The sequence below is a fragment of the Helicoverpa zea genome, chromosome 26, assembly GCF_022581195.2.
Source record: "Helicoverpa zea isolate HzStark_Cry1AcR chromosome 26, ilHelZeax1.1, whole genome shotgun sequence".
In the NCBI taxonomy this organism is placed as follows: Eukaryota; Metazoa; Arthropoda; class Insecta; order Lepidoptera; family Noctuidae; genus Helicoverpa; species Helicoverpa zea.
This window is the reverse complement of record NC_061477.1, coordinates 8215142-8234744: the sequence shown is the minus strand read 5'-3', so window position 1 is coordinate 8234744 and position 19603 is coordinate 8215142. Positions and strand designations below refer to the sequence as shown.

Here is a 19603-nt window from a genome sequence, read left to right as displayed (position 1 = left end):
ACCAGATCGATTTCATATTGGAAAAAATAATTATTTGCTAGAATTCTATTTAATCAGTTGGTTTATTTCAATAAAATTAATCCCGTCGTCAGCTTGGTAGTTTTCATAAATATGTAGTATCTCTAAAATTATCTGTCATTGTCAATTATTGACATTTATTGTCAAAGTGGCATGGCCAGTGTTCACTTTTCACGTGTTTGTGTTATTTTTAATTAATGAATTCTTACATTGTTAAGTGAAAATGAAGCATAAAAGGTTCGAAGAGAATATACTGGTTGACGAGGCTTACACAAATTACGGCCAGCCAGATAAAAATGCCGATTCAAAGAAGAGCCAAGGTATTGCGAAGCATTTCGCAGAAACTTTGGAATATGAAGACAAAAAGAAGTGGTATCATCAGGTAATATTAGCTATTTTTGTAATAATCCGTAATTATTTACGAAGCAAATAAAAGGTACACTGTTAACTTTATGTATTGCACAATTTTTGTAAGTCTAAACCAAGTTGATATTAATTTTCAAACATAACCATAAAATTTTAAGTAAATAAAGCCTTTATTATGTCCTTATAATTATTCTATGTGTGTTCTAGATGCCAGAAGAGCCCACTACAGTAACAAAGACTTTAACACAAGAGCAGATTGAAGAAGTGAGGAAGGAAGCCAGCAGTGCCTTACATGGCGACACCATGGCTTATGAGACAAGTAAGTGCCATTCCTAAATAATAAACTTAAGCGGTCACACCCTAACATCAACCCCTTGTAAGCCGGGTGCGAGGATCCACACAGACACAATTGATTTTCTATCTAATTAGTGGCATTCAAGCTGTTAAATCATTAGGAATTTTTTTTATCATAATGTTTACGAACCCTTATAAATGTTAATAATAATCTGCCTATCTAGCTTTTATGCTCACATTTCTGAACTGATTTTGATGTAATTTGGTACAGATAATAGGCATGATGACAAATTTTTAAATTCCTTTGTATGATGTAGGTATACGTCTATTTTATATGAAAAATTATTAATTTTAAGAAAATGCGAAGTTTTTTTATCAAATAATTGCATTTTTCTCTGTCCACTTTGAATCCGGCGCGAAAACGCTTGTCAGTGTCATGTCGTCACTTGTGACGTCACGACTGAAATTACAAGACGCAAGTAAACAACGCTCGTGCAACAATTAAGTTTTTTGTGTTATTAAATATGAATTCGAAAGGACATAGGTGTTGTGGGGTCCCCCAGTGTAAGAACACATCCAAAACAACTCCTGATGAGTTATTTGTGTACGTTCCTCACAATAAAAAAATACGAAACAAGTGGCTTAAACTTGCAAGGCGAGAATCAAAAGCAATATTGCCCAGGGTACAACTTTATTTTTGTGAAGATCACTTTGATGTAAGTTATTACATAGTTCTCTAGATTCTAGCATAGTTTATAATGTAAATAACTATTTCGAGGTTAGGTTTCATCTCTCATTGTTTTTTAATTAAACTAGTATACTTACGTGGAAGTTTTAACATTTCTAAATTCAGCTGAACAAAAACCTTTATTTGATGCCAAAAACTTTCCCAGCATTATGATATCAATTCTAGGCAAATTAGCGCTGTTTGCCTTGATAAATCCGGGCTCCATAACTCGTGTTATAAACAATTAATTAATTAAAAACAAAGATCGCAGTGGAAGTTCACAATAACGAAATGTGACGTTCGCGCGCTTTCGCCCGAGTTGTTTTGAGAAATGACGTCACGAGCTCTGATTGGTGTTCAAGATATCATGGCGGATTGCCTTATTTCGTAATTTTATTTTATAAAAATACATATTAATCACATTATTAATAAAGAAAACAATGCGCGTTTTATATTCCAAGCTTCAAGTTTAATTTAATAAATATATTATTTTAATGATTTTTGATTACTGTCATCATGCCTATTCTAGATCCTCAGAAAGGACATAGGCTACTTTTATGTTTATGTTGGTGCACAAAGTAGTTTCCTCGGGACACAGATTTAACCTTTTGCAACAGCAAATAATATTATATGAATTGTCTCAGAATCAAGCAGAAGTGGCTCATCAGATCACCAGTGGGCTAGAACACTGCTGAACAAGGGAGCTATTGGCGATAGAGTGGCAGCAGCTACTATATTGATACAAGTTAGTTTTAGTACCTAATATATTTAATGAATTTGTAAATACCCATGATAACTTGGAAAGATTCCAAAAATTATCAATTAATTGGCCTCCCAATATTCACAATAAGTTATAAATTTTATTGGATAAGGAACAAACACAGCAACATATCTAAATTTTAGATAAAATGTTTTAATTAGGTACTTTTATGTTACAGGACAACCCAATATACAACCTGACAGCATTAAGAAATCTAATTAATAATGTGAAGCCTGCTAAAAAGAAGGATGGTATTATTATCATAGGTAAGAAAAATCTCATTTCAGTTGCCTTCCATACTTATTGTATTCCATACTTATCTTATTGACAAATTAACTCTTTCTAAAAATAAAAATTCTTCAAATGTATCAGCAATTTGACAAACATAAGAACAGAAAAGTATCACTCACAACAACATCAAAATTAAAAACTTCTTACTTATGATCAATTACAAATAGTATAAAATAATTATAACCTAACTTTAAAATTTCCCCTCTAGATGCATTATCAGAACTTCTAATATCCGAGCTTCTGATACCCGATGTGAAGCTACGTACCTTCGACCAGCATCCGCTCGGCCACGTAGACGAAATGACATCAGGCAATAAGCAGGCCAGACGCAATGTACTCAAGATCTGGTACTATGAGGATCAGCTGAAGGAGTTGTATGGGAGTGAGTATTTTATTTTAAGCTGTGATTGGCTTTGTATGCCATCATTATCAGCAGCCTTTTTATTGTCTGTCTGACTGCAAACATTTCTTCACTGTTTCACCATACTTGATCAGGGTGGATTGGCAATTTCAGACTTCGAAGTTTCTTGAAATGTTTCCCTTCTACTTTTTCATCAGTTTTATTTTAGATTTAGATGACAAAGAGAACTTAATGGAAAACGAAAAGTTATACACTCCAAATAAGTTGGTCTCCGAGATACCAGTGTCCTGCTTTTAAAGTTACCCAAAGTACCTTCTATCTTATTTACACTGGTTTACCTAACGTATATCAACCAAGGTGTAGTAATAAATTCATAATTAAATTCGCAATACTAAAACAGAATCCATTCCATAATCATATCTTATTAAATTAATAATGTTGTTTCATTTCTAGCATATGTGGAGGCACTAAACAAATTCGCTCACGATTCAGTGGAAGCAAATAAAGAAAAAGCCGTAAGCGCTATGTCTTATCTGTTGATGCATCATCCTGAAAGAGAAAAGGTATGTTATATTTTACCAATTATCCTATTACAAGCATTAAAGACAGGATATTTTTTTTACATGCTGATAATATGCACCTAATTCAAAATATGTAAAACATAGAAAAACAACAGGATCTGATTACAAAAACAATTAAACTACTTCTGTTAAAACTATAGAGATCTATCAAAAAACTTCCAACAAAATATTAGTTTTCCTGCTTTGACTTTTTCCATAACATTTAGACAATTTCTTTTTAAACCCTTTATTTACGTTTTAGTATTCTCGACATCAATTCCTCATTTCCACTATAAAACATTTATATTTATTCCCAGATGCTGCTATCAAACATAATCAACAAACTCGGAGATCCGTCGCAGGGTGTTGCATCTAAAGTGATCTACCATCTCTGTCAGCTGCTGTTTAACCATCCGAACATGAAGGCGGTAGTGCTCGCTGATATTGAGAAGATGTTGTTCAGGTATTTTATAGAAATTAAAGAGATTTTTTGTGTGTTTTTTTAAGACAAATTTTGACGGGTATTGTAATGTGTGACTTTTATGTGCCGGTTGTTGCACCTAGCCCCGGATGTTGCACCTAGACGGCATTTTTGTACGAGTTTAAAATGATTCCGAAAACAAAATTATTTATTTTATTCAGAGTTTGATAACTTGAACTGGTAGACAGATTTTCAGTAATTATAGCTGTAAAGCAGTTGAATTTGTAAACTTTAGAGATCTAATCTGAAATATTGTAACAATATTAAAAATACCGATATTTGGACAAGGCACTAAAGCCAATAAATAAGGCTTGTTTTTGTTGGGGGTTAAATTAAAAACTTATGCTGAAACTCCTATAATTTCGTATTTTAGAACAAACATATCACCCCGTGCACAGTACTACGGTGTATGTTTCCTGAACCAGTTCTACCTGGGTAAAGACGACTCCAAGATAGCTGAGAACCTCATCAGGATATACTTCTCGTTCTTCAAGGCTTCTATTAAAAAGGTAAGTTTCCTACACGTAGAAGCAAATTTTGTCGCTTTTGTCGCTATTAAAACACATGCTTTACTCTTTTCATTGTGAAAATTAGCAAAACAGAGGTTATCATTGTGAGCAACACAAGAGGAAACTTAGAACTTTTACTCAAAGACTCAAACTTATCTTTTCATATGAATTAACATCTGATTATCCCCCTAATCATTGTGATCAAGATGAGATAAAAACATACTTAAAAACTCGGACTTGTGTCAACTGACAACTTTCTTCGCCATTTGCGATCTCTGTAGGAATTTGCACGTCATTATCAATCTAATTTATATTTATTTCCCTACCCCAGGGCGAGATCGACTCCCGCCTAATGTCGGCCATCTTAACAGGGGTGAAACGTGCCTACCCCTTCGCGAACAAGGACCGCGTCACCGACAGCGCAGCCCACGTGTCCGCCATACACCGCCTCGTGCATCTAGCCGGCATCAACATAGCTATACACGCGTTAGCGCTGCTGTATCATATATCTGACGCGTCTAAGGGCTCTGCTGATCGGTGAGTGTAGCTATAGTCTTCGCCATACACCGCCTCGTGCATCTAGCCGGCATCAACATCGCTATACACGCGTTAGCGCTGCTGTATCATATATCTGACGCGTCTAAGGGCTCTGCTGATCGGTGAGTGTAGCTATAGTCTCCGCCATACACCGCCTCGTGCATCTAGCCGGCATCAACATCGCTATACACGCGTTAGCGCTGCTGTATCATATATCTGACGCGTCTAAGGGCTCTGCTGATCGGTGAGTGTAGCTATAGTCTTCGCCATACACCGCCTCGTGCATCTAGCCGGCATCAACATCGCTATACACGCGTTAGCGCTGCTGTATCATATATCTGACGCGTCTAAGGGCTCTGCTGATCGGTGAGTGTAGCTATAGTCTTCGCCATACACCGCCTCGTGCATCTAGCCGGCATCAACATCGCTATACACGCGTTAGCGCTGCTGTATCATATATCTGACGCGTCTAAGAGCTCTGCTGATCGGTGAGTGTAGCTATAGCGATTACTATAGTCCAGTTGTTGCACCTACCCGGCATCAACCAAAATATCGCTATTCTATATGCTCCCTTGGACCTTCCAAGGGTGCCGCTGATCATAAGTAAAATAATTGTGACCGCCACATGGCGGTACCTATACCGGCTTTTGCACCTAGCCGGTTACGTTCACTATTTACTTTTGGGCAAAGCCTGAACTCAAAGGACCTGTTATTATTATTCTTTATTGCACACAAATTCATTTTAACTCACTGAAAGACATAACACTTCTTAGCGGTCGGCTAAAAAGACAGTTTTATTAATACGGCGAACTTAGCCACTTATTTTATCATATTTTTTTTATATCCAATTCCAGCTATTACACCGCCCTCTACCGCAAGTTAACAAACGCAGAAATATTCAACACTACCCACTCCGCGTTACTATTCTCTCTCATATACAAATCTCTGAAACGCGACACGAACATACCTCGCGTGACGTCGTTTATCAAGCGATTGTTACAACTGTGCTGTAATATGACGCCGGCGCAAGCTTGTGGGATGTTGTTCTTGATATCTCAAGTGCTTAAAGACGGGGAGAAGAAAGATGCTGTAAGGCTGGTTTGGACGAAGAGGGAGATTAAAGAGGTTAGTTTTTATTAACTTGAATAAAATATTGTGTTATTTTTGTTTTTGTACATAGGTGCAGTAGAAAAAATACAAGAAAATTATTTACGAAATATCTTAACACTTGCAATATGGGGAAATATTATTGAAAATTCCATTAACAGCCTTCCTACAAAAACTTAAACATCTGTTGAACACTTGTCTAAAAATGTGTGGCTGCAAGACGGACCTTATTTCAACGTCATAATCTGTAATATTTTTAGACAAGTGTTCAAAATACGATAAAAAGTTTTTGTGGTACGACGGTACTTAAATGAAATTATGATATTTCAGGAAATAAAAGAAGAGTCACCAGACCAAGAAGATCAAGAAGAGAATCCAGAAGACACTATCACAGAAGTAAACAATACATTGGACAGCACAGAGGATGATGAAATAAAAGTTGAGCAGAAGAGAGTGGATCTATTGAGGGGAGATAAAAAAGATCTCTTGTTAGGTAAGGCTTGCTACATATTTTTCTTATACTAATTGCCAAAAACTAGGCTGCTGGGCCGAAAAAAAGGCCTGTCACAAAAAACAGCTGTATTTTGGCAATTTATTTATTTGAAAAAACGTTAATTTGACATTTAGGGATACATGGGCGTAGCGAGCTTTGGGCTCAGGGTGGGGCAGCAGTCAACCTATCCCCGGGGGAGGGCGGAGGCCCTCCGATTTTTTGTACCTTGAGCCGTTAATCTCAAGCTTGTTAATCTCTTAATTTGAGAGGTATATTTTCAGGTACACAAAATAAACAATCACACACAGGACAGATTTTATAGTTTTATTTATGAATACTTAATGAAAATAATCGAAATTAAAAAAAAAAAAAAAACAAGTAAACAATACAAATCGCGCCACGAGCCATAGAAGATTTAAGTCTGCGCTTCGCGGGGCGCGGGCGAGTGACCGCGCGGTGATGGACGGCTCGGCTCGCTACGCCTCATAGCACCTATTCTTTTAGGGTAGTGGTTCTTAACATTTTAGTCATGAGGGACCATTTTACCAAAAGTTTGTTATGCCGGGGACCACCTCATTGGTTTGCCTAAATTGAGGGTTCTTTGATAAAGAATACAAGCTCATTTTATAATGATTAGCACTCATTTCTTAATTATTTAGCAAAAAACTAAAAGTTGCAGATTTTAATTTAATGAGATTTTTGTAACTGCATTGTCTTTACTAACTTCTGATTCTTCTCTATTCTTTTGTAAGTAAGCAAATTCAAAGAAAGACAAATATATGCTTATGTAGTTTCTAAATGCGTGAGCGAAGCGAGCGCGAATTTTTTTTTCAGACTCAAATAAACATTACGTAAAATGTAGCCCAAACGTACTTAACTTTTGTTTGTTGACAAATGCAAGAATAAGGGCACATAGTTTCTGAATACGCGAGCGAAGCGAGCGCGAATTTTTTTTTTAAAGACTCAAAATTAAAATTACGTAAAATGTAGCCCAAGCATACATTTTTTTCTGTTGGACAAGTAAGATGGATATGTATGGGGGGGGGGGGGGTCCGGACCCCGAATTTTAACTTATATACGTCCATACGAAAACCCCTGCTCACACAGATAAGTCGATAAAAATAAAGTTAGATAACGTATAGCAACGTTGCGAAGCAAAGCTTCGCGGACCACTTGGAATGCCTCCAGGGACCACCAGGGGTCCGCGGACCACCGGTTAAGAACCACTTTTTTAGGGAATACGGCTCGCTTTCAAATGACGCGCGCACCGCGCACGTTCGGGAACTCGAGCGTGCATTTTGTTTTGATCGCGCTCTTTTCAAAGTCTACAATTTTTTTTGTGCAATAACTTACGGATAGTATGATTGTTGATGTTGTTAGTTGGAGTTAGTAAAAAAAACATTGTTAATAACTTCCCTGTCCCATGAGTCATATGCGATACACACCGATTGTTTAACTATTGTGTCTTGTTCGTGGACAGCGAAGTGGTTAATCAGACACCTTATAGGTCAGAGCCAGGGCCCAGGGTGGGGCAAGTGCCCCAGCTTGCCCCAGTGTGGCTACGCCCATGTAGGGATATTTTAAGCCAGCTGATTCTATACACACACAATTTGTAATGTGGATCTGAATAGATTTTGAAAATTATTTTACCTACTTATGTTAAGATACCTTGGAACACGAGTGAAACACAAATAGGCTATTATAATATACTTCCCTGCCGATTTCGGCTATGGTGACTGCTTTCAGTTATCATTGAGAGAAGAGCTAGGATGATCAGCTCTTCTATGCGCCCTTTGATGGCTGCAGTACCCTATTTTATGTGTAAACGTGCACGAGCATTGGCTGCACGTTAGGATACCGTCCACGTAGTTATAATGAATGGCTGCTGGTGTTTTAGCCTAAAGAGCATCACGCTTCGCATCCAGTGCGGATTTCCTTTGCTCTTCGAAATCTTTGATCGCATTTTTAACTAGGCCTCTCCATTCAGGGCGGCAAATGGCTTTTGTCTCCCAGTACTGAGGATCAATGTTGCACCTTTTCATGTGTCTTTTCTGAACATCCTTGAAGCGTAAGAACTGGCCACCTTGTTCCCGTCTGCCGTTCTGGAGTTCAGAAAAGAAGATGCGTTTGGCCACCCTATCATCATCCATGCGTAAAACATGACCGCACCATCTGAGCTGTCGCCGCATCAGGTACGCTTCTATGCCGCAGACATTCGCGCGTCGTAGCACTTCGGTATTTCTAATCCGATCCGACCATTTGATTTTCAGAATGTCTCTTATGCACTTTAGATGAAATCGGTCCAGCGCCCGTATATGTTTCCGATAGAGGACCCATGTTTCAGCCGAGTATAAAAGATTTGGGAGGACTATGGCCTTGTAAACGGAGATTTTTGTCGAAATTTTCAAATCATGTGTGTGTAAGACCTTGGCTCGTAATTTACCGAAAGCAGCTGATGCAGCGCCAATGCGATGGTTTATTTCGGTATCAAGGTCACACTTGGATGTAATTGTGCTGCCCAGATATTTGAAGGTATTCACTTGCTTCAGCTCAGTATCGCCAATGTTTACCTTGACAGGTTATGTAGCTCCTTGAGAGTCGCTTGCCATTACCTCAGTTTTCTTAACACTGATTTTTAGACCGAAACGACAACAGACTCCCTGAAGGTTAGTCATCAGGTTCTGGAGCTCTTGTGCAGAGTTGGTAACAAAACACAGATCATCAGCGTACATGATCTCCGTTATAAGAGCATGAGATACTTTAGTATATGCTTTTAATCTGGCCAGGTTGAAAAGTCCCCCATCAGTCCTGAAACGTATTTTGATTCCAGCAGAAGTTTGTTTGAGCGCTTCACTGACAACGACAGAAAAGTAGAGAGCAAACAGTGTTGGCGCAAGCACACAACCTTGTTTGACCCCACAGGTGACAGGAAAGAACTCTGACTGGTCACCATTATAGGTAACACAGCAGGTCATCTCGTCGTGCAGAAGGCGAATCATTCTCACAAACTTCTCAGGACAACCTAATTTTGCCAGTAAAGTCCAGAGGGCTTCCCTCGGCACGCAGTCAAAAGCTTTTTCTAAGTCCACGAAGCACATACACAAAGGTTGGCCTTGTTCTCGGCTTTTTTCCTGGAGTTGCCTGATGGAAAAGATGGCTTCGCCGGTGCCCCTGTTAGGTCGAAACCTAAACTGAGTTTCTGGCAATATGGCTTCGGAGACTGGTAAAAGCCGGTTGAGAAGAACTCTGGCAAATATCTTCCCAGGGACAGAGAGGAGCGATATACCCCGGTAGGAGTTGCAGTCGGAACGGTCTCCTTTGTTTTTATACAGTGTCTGTATACGGGATATTTTAAATTCAGGTGGTATTGTTTCCTCGTTCCAAATGCGATCAAAAATTTGCCAGATGTAAGTATGAAGTTGCTCCCCTCCGTATTTCAGCAGTTCTCCGGCGATGTTGTCAACGCCAACTGCTTTTTTATTTTTCTGCTCTTTGATGGCTTGAACAACTTCAGCAAAAGTTAGTGGTTCAGCAAGCGACTCATTCGGCGGCAGAGGATGGATACGCCTTATATGCTCAAGATCTGCTGATCGATCTACATTGAGCAGGTGATTAAAGTGCTCTGCCCAACGATCAAGTATATCCTGCTTAGCAGTGAGCTTTTGGGAACCATCTAGGGATCTTAACGGAGTGCAGTTTTTTATGGAAACGCCAATCAACTTACGCATTTCTTCATAGAAAGCGCCTAGTTGGTGGGTATCTGCAAGCCACTGTATCTTTTTTGCCTTTTCAAGCCACCATCTATCTTTCATCTTCCTCGTTAATTTCCTTAAGGAATCACCACTACTTCGGACTTCTTGACTGGATTTATGATTTCCTTCATTACGCTTTATGAGTGCACGATGCTGTTTGAATGCTTCAGTTAGGGCCCTATCATTCTGGTCAAACCAGTCCTCGTTGTTTCGTTTTTTGTATCCTATGGTTTCCGTAGCCACAGTCAGTACGGTGGATGAGATCTGTTTCCATTTTGATATTAAGTCACCTTGCTGGGCATCAAACACATCTAGCGCATCTGTTAGGCCTTTCTGGTATTTTTCTTGAAGATCTTTACAATCCAGTCGATCTAAGTTGAGAGATATTGGTTTAGCCCTGCAGGGTCTTCGTGGTTCACGAAGGCGGAGTCTCAACTTAGTTACCAAAAGCCTGTGGTCTGTCCAGCAGTGCGCGCCACGCATAACGCGTGTGATATGCACCTGGGAGATGTCCCTTCGTCGCGTTATCGCGTAATCGAGGAGGTGCCAGTGTTTAGAACGCGGGTGCATCCAGGTGGTTTTGAATTTGTCGCGAAGCCTAAACAGAGTGTTTGTGATGGTGAGGTCGAATTGGGCACAGAGTGTGAGTAGTAATTGTCCGTTACTATTCATATTGCCCACACCATTATTTCCAATCACGCCCGGCCACGACTCAGAATCTCTGCCAACCCTCGCGTTGAAATCGCCTAGCAGCAGTATTTGTTCGCTTGAACGTATGCTGGTAAGGCATTGGCAAAGTTCTTCATAAAACTGATCTTTGACACTGTCCTCGTTACTCATTGTTGGTGCGTATACGCTTATCACATTCAGGTAGTTGTCGTTTGGTAGGTGAAGGCGTAATGTGATAATGCGGTCCGAGATGTATTGTGGACATTCTGGCAGCTTTTTTACGATGGTGGATTTGATGGCAAACCCTACGCCAGCTAACCTTCGTTCACTTTGGGGTCTTCCTTTCCAGAAGAATGTATAACCACCGCCGATTTCCTCAAGTTCGCCTTGGTCAGCTAAGCGTGTTTCGCTTAAAGCTGCCACGTCTACATTGTATCGAGCAAGTTCACGTGCTACGACAGCAGTTTTACGCTCCGGGCAAAGGTTTCCGTCATTATCGATTATAATACCATCAGCAACAATAATATATCTAACAATAGATCACATTATTACAACTATAATATTTATTTATTTATTTATAAAAGGAACACCAACAGCTTCTGTGTACAAATTAAAATACATATAAACATCTCCAAAATTACTTCTCAGATGACGACGAAGAAGAAACATACGTAGATCTGAAAATAGATGACCAGGGCAACATAAAACCGAAGAAACGTAAGCAAGGACCCGTCACCGCCGGCTGGTACCACGCGAAGGTGAAGACTGAACTGCCCAAACCTGATGATGATGATGATAAGGAGACAGCCGCTAAGATACAGCTGAAGAAGTCTGTTAATATGGATAAGGTGGGTTCTTGTTTGTAGGTGAAATGGGTTTTGGGATCCGTTCCTTAAAAAAGGAACCCTTATAAGAAAGATCACTTTGTTGTCTGTCTAGTTTTTATACTAATACAAGCTGTTTCTCGTGATTTCAAGGGGACTACTTTTACCGCATTTCATAGATAAAACGTAGCTTTTATTAGTCAAATATCTTGGAGTCGGCTTCCGGATGCAGCTGAGCACCAGTAATTAATATGAAGCGACTCTATCTGAACTCCTCAACCAAGTTACTGTTTTAGACTTTTTGACAGACTGTCTGGATTCATCCTGTCCATGATGACTGCCAAAGAAGTTCAAATGACAGCCGGGACTCAGTTTACGCATACTATTTACGCGCCTTCCGAAACCCGAGGGAACTTGTTCTTTATTGGCTGATAATAAAAAAGGATGGGATTATAATAAGTGTGATGACATAAATAATCTCAAGATTTTTTTTTTTTTCAGGAAATAACGGAATACAACCCTCTGGCCCGTAACCCGTCGTTCGCGGGTGCACAATGTTCTGCCTATGTGGAGCTGCGGCCTCTAGCTCAGCACTACCATCCTACCGTCAAACTGTTCGCTGATAAGCTTATGCATGGTAAGTGATTTTATAGATTTTGCACTAGGGAACTCCTCCCCGTACTTAGATAAAAAGTAATAATGGAATGCCTATGTGGCTTATGTATACTACATATATATATACTACCAAGTTTCATTCAAAATCTCCTATAAGCGCATGACACTCTGAGTTTAAGAAATTTCTTTTATTTATGTAATACATACGATCACGATTCATATCTGATGTTAACTTGAAAAAATATCAAAAAACTTATTTTTTTATATTTGAATTCCCCATACCTAGTCGTGGCATGCACCTTAAAAACGACATGTAATACAAATCCCGTTCAATTTTCCAGAGCAAATAATCCAATACAGTGGGGATCCCCTCAAAGACTTCTCCGGCATCCGTTTCCTGGACCGCTTCGTGTTCAAGAACCCGAAGAAGCGAACTGACATGCAGCAAGATGATGGAGTCAAGAAAGTCAAGGGCAGTCACCCTAAGTTCGCTGTCAGGAAGAATTATACTGCTAAAGGTAATTGTTTTGTTCATGTTTTCTGTTCACCGTCATTTGCCTAGCTTTTTCCTAACATATTCGGATCAATTTCCAGTCTGATGCAGCTGAGTAGGAATATTTTTCATACTAGTTAGCCAGCGGTTTTACGTTTAAAGGAACTTGTTCCCGTAGCCAGATAAAAAAATGCGCATATGTTGTATAAAAAATTCATACAAACAAACTTTCGCATTTATAATATTAAGTATAAAGCTGAAGTGTTTGTTTTTACAGGGTAACCTAGCTAGGTTAAATAATAGCCTATATTTAACTTCTATCTGAGCTAAAGCCGTATTTAAGTTCAAATTATCTCAAAATTATATATTTAATAATACTTAAGTAATAATCTTAATGTTTGTTTGCAGGACTAAAGAGTATACCAGTGAACTCGGCATCTTATCTTAATGAGGACGCTAGCAAAGTGCCCGTGGACGAACGGTTTCTATACGAGTAAGTTATACTAAAATATATAATACTAGCCATTTTCCCGCGGTTTCACCCGCGTCCCGTGGTAACTACTGCCCGTACCGGGATAAAATATAGCCTATGTTACTCGTGGATAATGTAGCTTTCGAATGGTGAAAGAATTTTTAAAAACGGTCCAGTAATTTTTGAGCCTATTCATTACAACCAAACAAACAAAGTTTTCCTCTTTATAATAGTAGTATAGATACTTCCTTATTGGTTACTTATACTACCGATATTTGCCTAAACACAAGCTATAAACATATATTTTTGACTATGTAGAAACTTGAAATAGCAGTTTTCAAAAAATCTTTCACCATTAAAATCTTAACGAAACAAAACAGCTGGTAAAAAATATTAAGGCGGGTCTGTGCTAGACGAACCGAGCACGAGCGAAGCACAAGCGGAGCCGTCGTTCGCGGCGTCAAGTGTGGACGTACAACGAACCTACGACGATCACTGTTCTCGAACGTAGTTTTCTCTTAGCGAATATGGACGCTGCTGTTGCAGCCAACCAAGCCCTTTTTATAAAAGGCGTCACAAGGGCAAAACCCACAACAGGCGGAACGCAGCCGAGCATTAGAGGCTTGTAAGTTGGTCCGCACTAGACGAATTGTGTTCGGCTCGTACTCCGCTCGTGCTCGGTTCGTCTAGCGTAGACCCGCCTTTAGAGATGGGTCGCTCGCAAATGAGTTATAAAATTAAGTTAGCCTTTTAATTAAAATCTACTTCCCAGTCGCTCAATTATTCATGGAATAGCTCTAGATCGATATACCTACTAAGACGAACGACAAACTGACCCTCAAATTAGATTTTCCTTCTACTTTTTGCATATTGCCTTTACTCCGGAAAAATCTAGTAAATCTTTGTAGAAATGTAACAAAATTGTTATACTTCCAGTTTCCTACAAAAGCGTCGTAATGCGGACAATTCTGACGACGATGACAGCGATGCGGATTCCGTCAACAGTGAGGACTTTGAGCAGTATTTAGACAGCGTTACTGGAACTAAGGCTGCCGGTAAATATTATATAGCTTTATTTGTTGTAAAAATCATAAAATGTTACTTAGTACAGCACGTAAGTCTTATGTGAATGTGTATTTAATCTCTAATAGGAAGTTAGAACTTGAAATATCTCTGAAATGTTAGCTGATATGCTACTCTACAATAATAATTATAAGATCTAATTTGAAACTTATTGTGAAATAGAGAATTTCTATTACTTTTGGATCATTCCATTGTCACAAGTAACTAAATAGAGAACATTTTGAAAAGTTTTCACTTTACATACAAAAAGTTTTATGCCTAGAAGAACTTCGAATTGCCATCGCAGGTGAAACATATCTGTGACAATTTGGTTTCAAAAACCACAGTTAATGTAACCAACTCTGTTCCATAACAGTTTGTAGTATAAACCATGTTATTTCCACAATTCATTATCACAAAAAAAAACTTTTTTTTTTTCAAAATCATCAACCATTTTCGAAAATTTCAGAGGAATCAGACGATGAGCTGGACTATTTAGCAGACATGGCGGCCACTAAACAGAAGCGCGGCAACAAGAAGCAGGATGATGATGATGATGATGATGAACAACTAGGCAGTGATGATGATGATGATGATGAAGTTGCTGGTGATGATGATGGTGATGAGGATGCGGGTAAGTGACAATCAAATTATTTATTGCATATGGGCCTTTTACAAGCACTTATGAATGAAAGATTGTCACATAGCTACTTGGCAGTTGTCATGTTTAGTCAGAAGCCAGGAAGTCTGACAACCAGTCTTACCAAGAGTAATTGGGTTGCCCAGGAAACTGAGTTGGGGAGTTAGGATAGGCAGTCGCTCCTTATAAAACTGAGCTGCTTCCTGTTAGGCTGGAAGCTGACCCTGACATTTTTGGGAAAAGCTAGACATAAGACTAAACTGCTTATTACTTACATATTTTGTTCAGTATAATGTAACCTCATAGTCTAAATAATTACGATTTAAGTATTAAAAAGAATTTTCTTTGTTACAGGCAGTGATGGTGAACTCAACATATCTGGTGATGAGGATGAACCGGCACTTTCTGGAGAGGAAGATGGTAATTTATTGACAACAAAATTATATATTTTCAGCAACAGCATATTAAGGTGGATCCAGATATTACGAGGCATGAGCCATGAACGCAACGAATGCCTTGGCTTGAGGCATGCGTTTTGAAAAATAATACCAACATATGCTCAAATCGAGCTTTCTCGCTGTGGCGGCATATTGGGCACACAAAGTGTAGGTTCACTATAGGACATGTCATCGACACGAAAGAAGAAGAAGAATCGAGCTATCGTTCGCAGCGCATATTTCGTAAATTCTAGAATTATGGCTTAAAACTCCTCCCAATTAAATAATCACCCAAACACGTCATTTGAATATTCCCTAAAACTAATTTGTTGTTATTTCAGAACTGCTGCTAGAAGACAGTGATGATGAGGATGACAAAATCGATGTTCCTGGCGCTAAAGCAAAGAAAGGAAAAGGCAAATTCAAGCTAAAAGGTATATTTACTTACTTTATCATAATCATAACATTACATACCCGCGTCATATTTAGCTTAAAAGTTCTACATGTTCCAACATTAAATTACCAAGAACTATCTACCTTTCACTCTAACTTTCGGAATATATACCTAAGACTTAAACTTCCATAGAATCTCCAAGAACATACCTAGATAAGTCTACCCTTCTTTAATTACTTAGCTAACAAACATTCAATTCCAACAGGTACAGACAACCTCGGCTCCCTATTCGCATCCGCAGAAGAATTCTCAACACTACTAGAAGATACAGCCACAAACAAGAAACAAGGTTCAAGTCAAGCAGTCGCCAACACAGACAACGCAAGCACAAAACAGCTCGCTTGGGAAGATAAACGGGACAAATGGATCAAAGGATACAACAGAAAAATACTAGGAAATAAAGGAAACAATAAAAAGTTCAAAAATAAGAAAAACTTCAACAAATCAGACAAAAAAGGATTTAAATCTGATAAGAAAGGTCCTAACAAAATGGCTGCCGGCGGGAAGAGAAAAGGCGGGAAACCTGATGGCGCTGGCGGTAAAAAGAAGAGGATGAAGTGATTTGCTTGTAAAATAAAGTCTTTGTATCGTTATTTATTGTTTTATTTTTACCCAAATTATAAAAAAAATAAGAACACAGGTTGACATAGTAGATGGCGGCAAACTGACATGCTATAGTATAATGTACTCTGTGCTGGCAAGATTTTGAACAGGACCAACATATAATTTTGCAGTACACGATCTAATCCATATCAAATCTTTTCCAAGATGCGACTCGAAATCTTGAAAATATACCTCATTTCACCGGGAAAACTAACAAAAATAAATAAAGCAAACCTTTTTGTTACAACTTGCAATAAAAATTGGACGCAGTGGGCGTAATTTTTTTTATCCAAGTTGACAAATCAATTAGGTATATAAATTAGTGATGTCTCGCATTCGAACCATAATCGATAATTTATAAACTTGAAAAATAATTACATATATTAGAATCAGATATTTACAGCGTTCTAATTTGAATGACAAGTATTGGCACAGTGACTACTGACTTATTACTAAATCAAAACGTAAATTAGAGTCAGTAGGTCAAACCGTTAGACATTAAAAATTCATAGAATCAGAGTTTATCAATTTGATATAGATACTGCAAAAGTCGTATCTATAGGTAGGTTATGACAACCAAGTCTTATTTCGTAATTTGTATAGAAATTCAAGCTTATATTGCTATACGAAGCTAAAATTGTGAAGGTGTATCAAAAACCACTTGTTTCTCGTTTGACAGCTACATTATTCATATTCATATTCATATTCATATTCATATCATTTATTGCATTCCACAAGTTTCATATGGTGTTACAAAAAGCTTACAGCTAGGTACATTTGTGGACCCTGTTAGGGCACAGCAACATTTAGCATTTAATGCCAGTACATTTAAAACACTTAAAACTAATTCTAAATTTTTAAGGTAGTTTTAAACATTAGGTATAATAGGAGTAGTTAATTTACAATTAAAATTATATATTATATTTCTTTATATTTGTATAAATATATGTATATTAGGAAATTATTTAGATATCAGCTATTTTAGTGTATTGTATAGTTCGGCCATTCAGAGAATTGTTTACAATGCAGAGAATTGTTCACATTGTTTACAATGCGCGCCGCGTTTGACAGCTGAGCTAATTTGATCGACTTTTTATTTTTCACGACAAGTGAATGAATGAAAAAAATGTAAACACGGTCAGAAAAATAACGATTTTAATTAATTTATGAATAAAAGAAAGAAATCTGACACAAAAACGATAAACTTTCAGATATTTTATGCTAAAAATGGATGCCCGCGCAATGTACTGCAGTCGGATCTCTTGTTTGTTGACATTACTACATCATGTAGTTGTGTTGTGGAACGTGCCATCGCGCCGTATCTAACATTTATCGCGCGAAGTAAACAAATTCTTCTGTCTATTAATTAATGACATAAACTGCTTAACATTTACTGTGAACTATTGGACACTCTCAGACTTATGTGACGATCGTCGCTGTGATTGTGAAGGAACAAAAAGGCGGGCTAAAATCAGTGTGCGAGTGGCGATTACCAATCTATTTATAGCCGGACCTATGGCGCGATAAAGCTGTTTTACGTGCTGCTAATGTGTATCAGTGTCATAATAACATTCCAATTGCAATTTACGCCTTAGGAAGACTTTTTCAATTCTTATTGGACATTATTTCTATGAGCCTGTAAAGGAAAACGTAGCCGCGAAACTAGTTTGACAGCTCATGCATGCACACAAATGAAAGGGAACGCAATGCGCATGTGTGCGTGTAAGTGATGTGAAATTCTTATGTATGCGCTTATCGATTGGCAAGATTATTTCAAGGACACCGGTGAGGACTAATGTATGATTTATTGTTGTAAATTGATACTAACATTACGAAAGCTGGTCTTTCAAAAACAATTTAATCATGGAGTCGCCGATGCTCGACAGTAAAAATGCCGAGGTCACAATAAATACGTGCACAAGTTCAAGTTCAAATCAATTTATCCCAGACAACTTGGAACTTCCTGATGATACATTCCGTATGGGTTTAGATAATTTTTCTATGATTGGAGAGAACGTGACTATAGGCAGGGAGATGTCGGTGGACAGCAGCGTAGCTTCTAACGCCGAAACTCCTACTGTAGAACTACCTACGCCGATGCAAACACCTGATACGCAGACACCCGACATAGAGTCTCCTAAAGTCCAAACCCCACCTTTAGAGAGTTACTCTCCCCCCATAATAGAGACGCCGAAACTTATCGAGGCAAAAGCCGAGGCTGAGATTCGTAGACCGCAAACATTGCTACAATTATCGCTATCAAAGAAAAACGACAACGATGTGTTCGTTAAACCGTCTCCAGTCGCCGAGCTTATGTCGCCAGCTAGAATGCTACAATTTGAAGTCGAGGCCTCCAGTGCCACGCCGACTATGAAACGAGCTGCCGTGGACTTTGATTTCTTCAGCAAAAACAATTTTGAAGAGTATTTCGTGGAATCGGAGCCGAAAGACGACCGAAAGGCAGAGGATCCGGGAGATGGCAGCACGTACAAGGAAACACCGGTTATAGTGAAGGCCGATACCGTGCGCCATGAAATAGGTTACGGTAAGTAGCATTGGTGAGGTATTATTGACTTTATGATATTGTATTTTTCTTTTATCCAAGGTTTGACGCAGCTGTGGGTTCCGATAGAATTTTAAAGTAACTTTTTTAGTTTTACTCACTGTTGGTTTCATCAACAAGAAAGAAAACATACGATAACTGAAACGCTGATTTGCTAATAGCAACAATAAAGTTGTTATAGATCAATTAAGTAGTGATTAAGATAATTGAAAGATACGAATGTCCAAACAAGGAGAAGGTACGTACGTACACACAAGATAATTCCTTCGCCTGTGTTCTTCGTGTCTATGAGTCATCTATGTAGCCAGGACGTTGATCACCAATGGCCAAATAACATGGTCCAAGGAATCGGATTCCAGCAGCCTTTGAAAATATTGGAGCCATCTTCAATATAAGGCAATGGTAAGTGTTTACAATAAGAATCGAATGGTATACATAGAGCAAAAAATTAAATGATCTTGATAATGTTCAAGAGTTGCATCACATATATGTACCTATCATGTGTTACTTATATA

General features: G+C 38.4%; 2 protein-coding genes across 3 annotated transcripts in view; both read left to right on the top strand.

Moving 5' to 3' along the window:
* The first annotated feature begins 150 nt into the window (after nucleotides 1-150).
* Nucleotides 151-16515, top strand: LOC124642993 (CCAAT/enhancer-binding protein zeta). The gene is made up of 20 exons (XM_047181823.1): nucleotides 151-400; nucleotides 592-703; nucleotides 2050-2150; nucleotides 2344-2431; nucleotides 2665-2838; nucleotides 3271-3380; nucleotides 3695-3840; nucleotides 4232-4367; nucleotides 4699-4904; nucleotides 5759-6029; nucleotides 6342-6504; nucleotides 11574-11773; nucleotides 12251-12386; nucleotides 12706-12882; nucleotides 13266-13350; nucleotides 14266-14384; nucleotides 14861-15025; nucleotides 15386-15451; nucleotides 15810-15902; nucleotides 16128-16515. The coding sequence occupies exons 1-20, from the start codon at nucleotides 242-244 to the stop codon at nucleotides 16481-16483; spliced, it is 3063 nt and encodes a 1020-aa protein (XP_047037779.1). The 5' UTR covers nucleotides 151-241; the 3' UTR covers nucleotides 16484-16515.
* Nucleotides 16516-17786: 1271 nt separating this feature from the next.
* Nucleotides 17787-19603, top strand: part of LOC124643007 (ribosomal protein S6 kinase alpha-5-like) — a 101728-nt gene continuing 99911 nt past the window's right edge. The window contains exon 1 of one of the 2 annotated variants that reach the window (XM_047181842.1): nucleotides 17787-19070. In XM_047181842.1, coding sequence (XP_047037798.1) covers nucleotides 18389-19070 — 682 coding nt within the window. In that variant the 5' untranslated portion in view covers nucleotides 17787-18388. Of the gene's footprint in view, nucleotides 19071-19398; nucleotides 19491-19603 lie in introns of those variants that run through there. The other variant, XM_047181845.1, reaches the window with a different exon arrangement.

What these genes read in the sequence shown, in the direction of transcription:
- LOC124642993 (XM_047181823.1), top strand. Translation starts at nt 242, where the DNA reads ATGAAGCATAAAAGGTTCGAAGAGAATATACTGGTTGACGAGGCTTAC. An exon ending in GAAGAATTATACTGCTAAAG is followed by an intron (nt 12,883 to 13,265) that starts GTAATTGTTTTG and finishes GTTTGTTTGCAG; the next exon opens with GACTAAAGAGTATACCAGTG. An exon ending in AGGCAAATTCAAGCTAAAAG is followed by an intron (nt 15,903 to 16,127) that starts GTATATTTACTT and finishes CAATTCCAACAG; the next exon opens with GTACAGACAACCTCGGCTCC.